The sequence below is a fragment of the Eptesicus fuscus genome, chromosome 23 (assembly GCF_027574615.1).
Source record: "Eptesicus fuscus isolate TK198812 chromosome 23, DD_ASM_mEF_20220401, whole genome shotgun sequence".
Taxonomy (NCBI): Eukaryota; Metazoa; Chordata; class Mammalia; order Chiroptera; family Vespertilionidae; genus Eptesicus; species Eptesicus fuscus.
This window is the reverse complement of record NC_072495.1, coordinates 13,547,217-13,556,644: the sequence shown is the minus strand read 5'-3', so window position 1 is coordinate 13,556,644 and position 9,428 is coordinate 13,547,217. Positions and strand designations below refer to the sequence as shown.

At 54.5% G+C, this 9,428-nt stretch overlaps 1 protein-coding gene and 1 non-coding gene across 2 annotated transcripts; both read right to left on the bottom strand.

Moving 5' to 3' along the window:
• Positions 1–1,343: 1,343 nt before the first annotated feature.
• RANBP1 (RAN binding protein 1) lies at positions 1,344–9,355 on the bottom strand. Its single transcript, XM_008142593.3, has 6 exons — positions 9,185–9,355; positions 7,798–7,934; positions 5,114–5,271; positions 3,175–3,303; positions 2,302–2,367; positions 1,344–1,767 (listed from the first exon to the last, which is right to left on the bottom strand). The coding sequence occupies exons 1-6, from the start codon at positions 9,197–9,199 to the stop codon at positions 1,646–1,648; spliced, it is 627 nt and encodes a 208-aa protein (XP_008140815.1). The 5' UTR covers positions 9,200–9,355; the 3' UTR covers positions 1,344–1,645.
• Positions 2,147–2,270, bottom strand: LOC114231971 (small nucleolar RNA SNORA77). Its single transcript, XR_003618005.2, has one exon. It is a non-coding gene; the product is annotated as a small nucleolar RNA SNORA77 (small nucleolar RNA).
• Positions 9,356–9,428: the final 73 nt, after the last annotated feature.

The following is a 9,428-nucleotide window of genomic DNA, read 5'->3' as shown; positions in this document are numbered from 1 at the left end:
CTTTAAATGCACCCTGGTCACAGCACCACTCTCCTCCAGCAATTGAGGCCTTCCCCGCTTGAGATACATCTCCTCGCCCAAGAAGTCAGCCTGGGGTTTTACATCACGTGGGGTTAGCTTTCATTGGAGCCCAAAACAGGAACATCCATTCTGTTCGGAAAGGCAAGTCTGACCACCTTTCCCGAAGGTCCAGCCCCTGGGACCTTTCACATAATGCACCCAACAGAGGCCTCTAGGGAAGGGGCAGCTGCCCTTCACAGCATCACCATTCCAGTTCCAGAGGAGTGGTGCACCCGCGTCAGTGTCCTTCCTTGGGTGGGAAAAATCACTGCACCAACACTGGCCTGTGCCCTGAGGCCTAAGGCTACCAGGACACGACAAAGCTGGCCAACGAAGTCTTCAGTTTTAAAACAAGAGTGGCTTCCTTTGGAGGTGCATCCCCGAGTGACCACGGACACAGTTTAGACTGGACAAACATCACAGGACACACAGGGCCCAGCTAGACTTAGCCACACTGGAAAGCACCTCCAGTAGGTAGGTGTTAAAGTCAAACAGCCCCAGGCGGCATGAGATATCCACTCTGGGTGGGCACAAATTTGCTCCTCCCCTCTGGAGGGTGGGACGGCCACAGCTCCTCGGAGGCCTGGTTATCTGCCAGGAACATACCGTCCCAGGTAAGACCATGTGTTTTCAAACGCCTGCCGGCACACTAAAAATCCTCCTTTATAACAGGATGACTTTACAGAGGTAGCCCATCTACAAGACAAACCCCCAAATGGCACTAACCCATTTGCATTCTTGAAAGCATCCTTTTATTTAAAGCCATTGCAGATGTCCGTAATTCCACCCAGATGGATGCCGGGAACAAGTGGACGATGGGATGGTTTTCTCTGACGATGGCGGTGGGGCCAAGGCCTGCCGAGGCACTGCAACAGACTGGATTGGGTGCTATGGGACCGGCCTATCCCTGGCTGAGGGCCGACTAGAGACAGCCTTCGCCGAAGCCTGGAGACCTGCTTGGCCTCCTTGTACCACAGCCAAGGAATCTGATCTTCCTTTCTCTTCCCCGAAGGTGAAAGAAGAAAAAACCCTATCTACTCCTCACCACCTGGCAAAGGCACATGCGGCCTTCAGGAGGCAGTACCCAGCACTGGTCTCCCTCAGCCCAGTTGCCCCACTAGTACCAGCTCAGACACACCACAGCCCCAACAGTGGCCCAAAGTCCAGGACAGAACAAGTGCTAACGAGCAGGGTCAGACCCAGAGTGCCACCCAACACCCTGGAGCCAGCAGGAACCCACACAGCTGCCAGGACAGGGCCGGCGCACACAATCCTGCCCTCCGTGAAGGTTTCGAATGAGCTGTTTATTCACTATGTTTGATGACTATAAATAAGTGTTTCCACTATGGAAAAGAAAGTTAGCACAGTACATTTTCATGACTGGGGAATGGATTTTTCTGGTCATCTTCGATAGGGCAAAAACTTCAAAAAAAAAAAAAAAAAAAAAAACCACCTGAATGTTGGAATTCAGTTCTTTATATAAAGTCCCTTGTAAAAACAAAACAGAATAAAAACAAACCGAAAAGATGGGGCAGGGCAAATTTTTTAAAAAAGGAAAAAGGAACAGAAAACAAGGGCAGAGGACTTATTGCTTCTCCTCAGCTTTCTCCTTGGTCTCCTCCTCTTCGGACTCCTTGCTCTCCTCCACCGTAAGAGCTTCTAGCTTTTCAGCCACTTTCTCGGCATTATCGTTTTTGCCCAATCCTCCTGGAACACGGGGGAACACAGTAAGAACAGAGAAGCGCCGCTCTCCCCAGCCCACGCTGGAGCGAGATGCACCTGCCTCGCGGGAGCCTGACACACTCCCCACAGGACAGGCTGCTGTTCTATCGCATGCCTCCAGTCACCCAAACACACACACACACACACCTGGGACGGACCTCAGTCAGTCTGCTCAGTTGTGTCTGGTCACTGGCTATGGCAGCCATTATCAGGCCCTGAATAAGCAAAGGGCCGTGAGGACCTCTCAAAGTCCATTCAGCCTCTGTAGGGCTCCAGTCAAACACCCGTGACCTGCCCAAGTGCAGTGAGGCCAGGCCAGTGAGCATGCACTGGGGCCTCGAATGCCAGCTCACTCCCCAGAAAGCACCATGTCCCCAGGCAGCTGCATCACCCTAGACAGGGCAAGGTGGTCGCAGCCCTGGAATGTTTCTGTGGCAGACAGAAAAAGCACCCGCCTGGGACTGCAGCCGGGTGCAGAGTGAGTCTGCAAGGAGGCCCCGTCCACGAACACCGTGTTACCTTTCTTTTCTCTCTCTTCGATCTCTTTCCTGCATTCTTCAAACTTTGTCTTGAATTTCTGTGCATCTGCAGAAAGAAGAGACTTACTTCCTCAGAACCCTGAGAAGGGAAGGGGACAAGTCCAGCAAGTGTGAAGAGCCAGGACTCGTTAAGGGCCTGTGCCATGGCCATTCGGACAAGTTGGGCCATCTGACATGACCCTGGATGCACTTTTGCCCAGACTGGGCAGGGACTGTTTCTTAGGTCCCGCCCGAGGCTAGTGGCTATGCTGAGCTATCGCCTTCCATCTGACTCTGTAACAATCGGACACAGCCGCAGTGTGGTGGCCTCATGCAACCAAGGGCCAGGGCCTCCGCCCAGGTACTCTGCTCTCCACTCATGTTGACGTAGCTGCTGGATAGGCCCCGTTCTTAGGGCAGAAGTGAGGTCCACTCACACCAAGAGTGAGCTACTGGGCCGCTGAGCTCCAGCACCCACCCAACTTCTGCAGGGCCCACTGGGCACAGCTTTGACAACCTGGGCTGAAAAGACACCCAAGCAGGGGAGAGATCAGACTAAGCCTGTGGATCTTAGCACAGCCCCTGCTGGCACCCAGGTGATGGTGAAGGGAAACCCGCTGGTGCAGCCTCCTCTGAGGTTAAGAGGGAAAGGCAATGCTCCTGGACTCCAGGGTATCTGGCTTGACTGCACTTAGATCCCTTCCTTGAGGGCCCACCAGATAGCAAGGTAGTAACAATTCCCACCACAGCTTCCCAATTACCATCAATTCTCCCTGAAAAGCAATAGTGTTTCTGTTTGCAATGAAACTGCTACACTGTAACACAGGCGGCAGCACTCAGGCCCGCCCAGCGGCCCGCCCCCGCTCCTGCTTACTTTCAGCATTGAGGAAGCGGATGGCCAGCAGCTCCGGCTTGGGGCGCTCATCAGCAAAGTCGGCATGGGTGTTCCAGACCCAGGCACGGTCACTGCCTGCGTTTGGCTTCAGCTCCATCATTGGCGTGACTGGAGGAGAAGCGCCATGAGGAAAATGCCCACTGCCACAGAGCCAACTTACCACCCCGGCCACGCCACTCCAGGACTGCAGTTCTGGCTGCCAACCCCAGGTCCCATTTTGGGCAAAACAGGGATGATTTGGGGCAATCTGGAATTTACCCAAACCTCTTTTAAAATGCCCCATGTTCACTTAAAACCAGGAACACCCTAAATCAGGGAACAGGGTGGCCCTGCTCCCTGACAATGAGGTACCTTGGTGAGGATCTCCAATCCCAGTGCAGTCAAGGGCTCCAGAGCCAATGCAGCTGATCACACCCTGCCCCCTGGTGCAGGCTCCAGACCCAGGAGAGACATGGGCACAATGACAAGCAGACCAGCCCTTCCTGGGGACCTGACCCTTTGGAAGGTGGGGGTCATCAGAGGGCCAAAAGCTGAGAAGTGGGACGATCACCCAGAATGGTGCAGTCAGAATCACATAACCAATCTCAGCCATATACTGCCAAGGGAGGCCAGCGGGGAGGTGCAAGGCTACCGGAAGTGGGCACTATGAGCCTTGTGACATGGTCACATGTCACGGACGACATAGTTATGGCCTGGAATGAGCAAACCTGCCCCATCTCCACAGGCTCCATACAGATCCAAGGGAGACTGACTAGCTGTTCTGAAAGAAAAGCACCCCCAGTGCCATGCCCAGCAGTCTACCAGCAGAGGCCTCCGGGAATGTGGGACAGGCCATGCCCAGCCCTGGGCAACACATCACCATCATCACCCAGACGAGTGGTGAGCCTGTGTGCCTCGCAGGGTATGCACAGCCTCCTCCCACCATCAACCACCAGGTCCATCGAGGGCCTATGGTGTGCACCAGGCCCAGGACTCACCTGCATCTCACACAGAAGTGACCTAGCAACCTGGCAAGGCTCTAAAAATAGCACAAGTGTCAGGAAGACCCCCGAGGAGGCACTTCAAATTGGGCTGATAGGTAATGACAGGGAAGAGCGGACAGGCTGGGACGTGGAGACTGGCACACAGAGGCCGAATGGGCCCGAAGCAACTGTGGTACAAGGAGGACCCCCCCCCCCACATCACCCTTGAGGGCCAATGCACTCTGGTTCCTGACAGCAGTCACCCTGTGAGCAAAGGGGCCCTGCGCTGTCAGGCACACGTCACACCAGAAATGCAGCCCGGCCCTGGACCAGAAACGGAGTCCAGGACACGCTGACTTCAGTCACCTCTTCACAGGCCAGGCCTCGGGTGGCTAATCCTGAAAACCCCACCGCACTGAGCCTAGTGCTAACGTCACACCTGCCTAAGGGCTTCCACCCGCCTCACCCACTCCTGTGAAGCTTCACGGGCTCCTAAGGGTGAGCACAAGCCCATGTCCACCCCGTTCCAGTCCCACGTCCTCCCCAGGGAACACCATGTGGGGACAGAACACACCAACGGGTGGGAAGGCTGCCGCCCAGGCACTTCACACAGAGGCACGTGAGCACACACACAAACGCACTCACACGCCCTTAGGCCGAGCCTGGTTCCGAGGCCACACTGGGGCTCTGCCTCCATCCCGCTTGGTCCCACCTGCCCAGTCTCCACACCCCCGTGGGCTATAAGCTTCTCTGCAGGTCTGCTCTGAGTTCTGAGGCACGTTGGGAAACCTCATTTCCTAGTTTAAATTAGAAGAAAACACACACTGTAAACGTGCACTGGCGGAACGGCACACTCCTGGGTCCCAGTGCAGCCGTGAGGCAGGCTGCCCGCAGGTTGGAAGCTGCCCCGATGCAGTGCCGGGGCCCAGAAGGAAAACACACCGAGAGGCACCTACTATAGTGGTTGGCGCAGATCTTCAAGGTCTTGTCCCTCCGCATGAGCAGGCGGATGGTCCCCTTTTCCTTGTGCTTCAGGAGCTTGACGTCGCCGGTGCCTCGCTCCTTCCATTCTGGGAGATCGTTCTCTGAAGCGAATCGAAACAGCTTTGCCCGCCTTCAAGAAAAGCCATTAAGTGAGAGCTTAGATACACAGGAAAGGTACCAGACAAAGGTACCAACCTTTTGATGGAAAAAGCACTTCTTTTCTGGGTGTTAAACAAACAGCTGTATCTGATGTCTCAACGTACACCTGTTCCTTTCTTTGCACTACAAGAACTACAAACCAAAATGTCACCAAAAGAGCAAAAAAAGCAAATTCCAGTTTTAACATGATGATAAGAAAGAATAAAAGATTTCTACAGTCACATCGTTTTCTTTTCCTTTTTTTTAAATTTTTTTTTTCAGAGAGGGAGAGATAAAGAGATAGAAACATCAATGATGAGAGAATCATTGATTGGCTTCCCTCCTGCACGCCCCCTACGGGTGAGGAGGGCGGGGGATCAAGCCCTCAACCCAGGCATGTGCCCTTGGCCAGAATCGAACCTGGGATCCTTTAGTCCGCAGGCCGATGCTCTAACCACTGAGCCAAACCGACTAGGGCCAGTCACAACGTTTTCTAACAGAAAGACCTGACTCATCAGCAAAAGAGCTCACCTGAGTCTCCTGAGCATGTCTGTGAACACGGTACAGGACTTCCTGGTGACCCGTGGGGCCACAGGGACAGCATGGAGGCAGACGGAGGCCAAGGACCCCTGCCTTCCACCGAGCCAACCTCTCCCTCAGCTGTGAGATGCCCCCTGTGCTTCCCCAGCCCCCACCAGGCCACCAGGCTCTGGCCCAACACCCTGACTTCCTGACAAGAACGGTACCTCACTGGGCCCAGGCAAGGCCGCCACCCCAGCCCTGAGCCCAGCAGTCCTCCTTAGGGCTCAGGCCAACACCCTCCCATCACCAACCACACCTGCCCCTTCTGCTTCCCCACAGGATCCCAACTCTGTTATTCCCTTTTCTGCAGAAATTCTGCTCTCTCCCTAAAACTCAATTCTGTTAAGGGAGACCATGTTCTCACAAGGATGCCTCCAGGGCTTTGACCTAGAGCCCTCAGAGCCACATACAAAGGCCAGACTTACTGGCCTCACTTCCCCCAGGAAGGGCCTGTGTCTAGGACACCAAGAGCACCTCCCGCCCCCACAGGGACAAGGAGGTGACAGTACTAGCACCACTAGCAGACCTCACTCCTGGCTGCAGCATCATTTCTGGGCAGAGCAGAGACTTGGAGAACCACCTTCTGAAATCAAAGGGGCACATCCATCTCTTCTTTCCTGCAGCAGCCCCTGAACATCGGATGAACAGATGACTCCAACACAGTGTGACTGTGGGGGAGAGGGCTAAGGGGCTTGCCTGGCTCAAGGGTCCAAGCAGCCTCGATTGCCTGCCTCATTAGGCTTTTATTGGAATTTTTATCTTTAGATACAGTCAGTAATTTTGGGAGGATACGTGTGTTTACACTGTCCTCTAGGCAAGGGCATCCGGGGATTAAGCATAAGGATTTGAGAAAACGCCCGGGGGTCTGCATAAGCACAGACTTGTTTGGGAAGGTCAAGGAATAATTAGAGGCACCACCTTCAACACTCCCCTAAGTCAGAATTCCGATAAACAGGGCAGACGGCCCTCCACACACTTCCCTTTTATCAGAATGTCCTCCTTACAAACTTCCCAACTGAGTCTCTTAGGCTCCCCAACACTTTCCCAGGTCCTTGGGAGTTGTGGGGAGCTGGTCTCCCCAAGCTCCCTTCCTTAAACAGATGGGTCCCAGGGTTGGTGACTGCCTCTGCTCCCCTGCCACCACCCAAAGCAAAGCACTCAAACCATAACCCAGTATCTTGGATAGGTTTGGGGAGGGGGGAGAAGGAGGAGTTCCACAAACTTGGACTAGGGACAACTACACCCTATTCTCATCAACTTGTAGCATTTCCTGCAATTCTGAGCATACCCAATAGGCCACAGGTCAGACATCTCAACAACACATTGCTGGTTAGGCACTGCTTCAAAACAACACTAACCGCCGCGCCCCTCCCCCTCCAGAAACTATGCCTTGTAGCTTCTCACTTAGGGTACCAAGAAGCACATTCAGAGTAACTTTTAAAAAGTAACCTCAGTAACTGTAACACTTCCCATTTTCGTTTGTAATTCCAGGCATTGTTTTGTGCATTAAACACAATGAATCAAGGACTCACAAGCTTCAGAATGCTAAAGTCCATGTGCAAAATAATAATAATAATAATAATAATAATAAAAGATAGTAATAATAGTAGACTCCCTGCTCAACCCAGGGAAAGGGGCTGTGGGAGTCGGCAGGACAGGGGGAGATGCACCTTTGTGGATAGAGGAATAGCCACAGGACACCAGGGAGTGCCTGTGCCCTCCACAGCACTGGCCACAGAGCAGCAGGGGTACCCAGTAATAAATGATGTAACAAGTGGATTGCAATAGCAGCCTTGATTAGTCATCACACAATCCCAGACCCTTTCTTCAGCCTCGGTCCAATTATAGGTCAAGCCAAGGCCTGGGCACCCATAATAAGCACAAATTCCGTCTTAAACAAAAGATATCTACTTCTGTAACAGGATCAGTTACTTACATTTTGAAAAGTTCCTCTTCATCTTCTTCCAGGGTTTTAATTTCTTGCTCAGGAAGAGAAACTATAGGCTCAAACTGAGGGTCGTGGTTGGATTCGTCTGCATTCTCGGTGGAGGTATCATGGTCCTCATGGGTGTCCTATGGAGGGAGGTGTGGAGAGTTGGCGGATGGCCTGCAAGCCAGGGCTCACCAGTGTCCAAAGTGGGCATCCCCACCAGCGAATGGCCTCACCACAAAGCAAGAGATTACGCCTACAGCCTTTCACACTAGGAAAGGTTTGCATGTCCGCCCAGCACAGGGTGAGACTCGCTGGGCTTCGGCACCCTCCCCTAGATGCATCAATCACATCTGACCGGGGTTCCTAAAACTCAGCCACCTACTAAACAAGTGGCCTGGGAGAAAGCGCCCCATTTCTTTGAGCCTCAGTGTCCTCGTCTGTAAAATGCAGATACTAATATCTCCAAGTTTAGATTAAAGGGCACAATGATGGACTGAAGAGGACAGTGTGACAAGTAAAGCAAAAAGCAACCCGTTGAGTTTGTACTGGTTGAGAAAAATGTGTGCTCTTGCCTCCTAGACGAAAAAGTTGGGACTGCCAGCTTTTACAAGGAATTCACAGTTCTGTCAGAAACTTTATCTTGGTTCGGAAATTAAAGTCAAAAGAGCCATAAAATTCTGGTCCACTTTAGATAGGACACAAAGGATCGTATCTTAGGTACAGAACACGCGGCTCTGATCCACAAAACTGTGAGAAACCCGGACACTTCATGAACAGATTGAAGCCGAGAAAGAAAAGATAAGCCTTTGCTGCTTTCCTTGGTTGGGCAGCACTGCGGCTCTGCCGCGGCCAGCTCCGCAAAGCCGACAGCCGCTGCCAACAAAGCAGCCCCCACCCTGGGTCCGCACGTCCAGGACCCCCCCCCCGGACCGCGAGCGCTTCCGCCGCAGAGGCCTGTGGCCGTTCGAGGTTAGGCCAGAATGAATGAAGTGCTGCGTAGACCACAGAGGGAGGGATGCACGATCTCGGTGGCAAGCCCGCATGTGGGCCGAGCCGGAGGAAACCGGCCTGCGTCCTAGGAGAGCGGTGAAGTGAACACGAGACCAATTAAGATTGGGCGGTGGGGCCGCCCCAAGGTCGCGTAGACACCCGCAGACCCCGGGCCCGAGCCCGCAACCCCAGGCCCCGCGCATCCTGGCTCCGAATGTCTCGAGACCCCAGGCCGCAGTCCCCACAGCCCGACCCCGCGCCACGGCGACCCGCAAGCGCCAAGATCGCAGGCCAGCGGGGGTTGGCGACAACGGCGCGGGCCGCCCACGTGGCCGCCGGTAGCGGCCTCGGGCCCCAGGCCCCCGCCCATTACCCCCCCCCCCCCCAGGCCCAGCCGCACCTTGGCGGCCGCCATGGCGGCGCGGCGGCGGCGGCGGAGCGGCTGGCTTGGTCGTTGCTGGCTCCGGGGCCTCTCGGCGGCTACTCGTAGCTCTTTCACTCCGCGTCTGGCGCCGGCGCCTCCCGCCCGCCCGCTCTTCCCTCCGCCCAGCGACCCGAACCCTGACCCCTGACCCCGGAGGCGGGAAACGCGCCGCGATTCAAAACCAGTGCAGCTTTATTGGCTCAGGCGACGGACATTATCA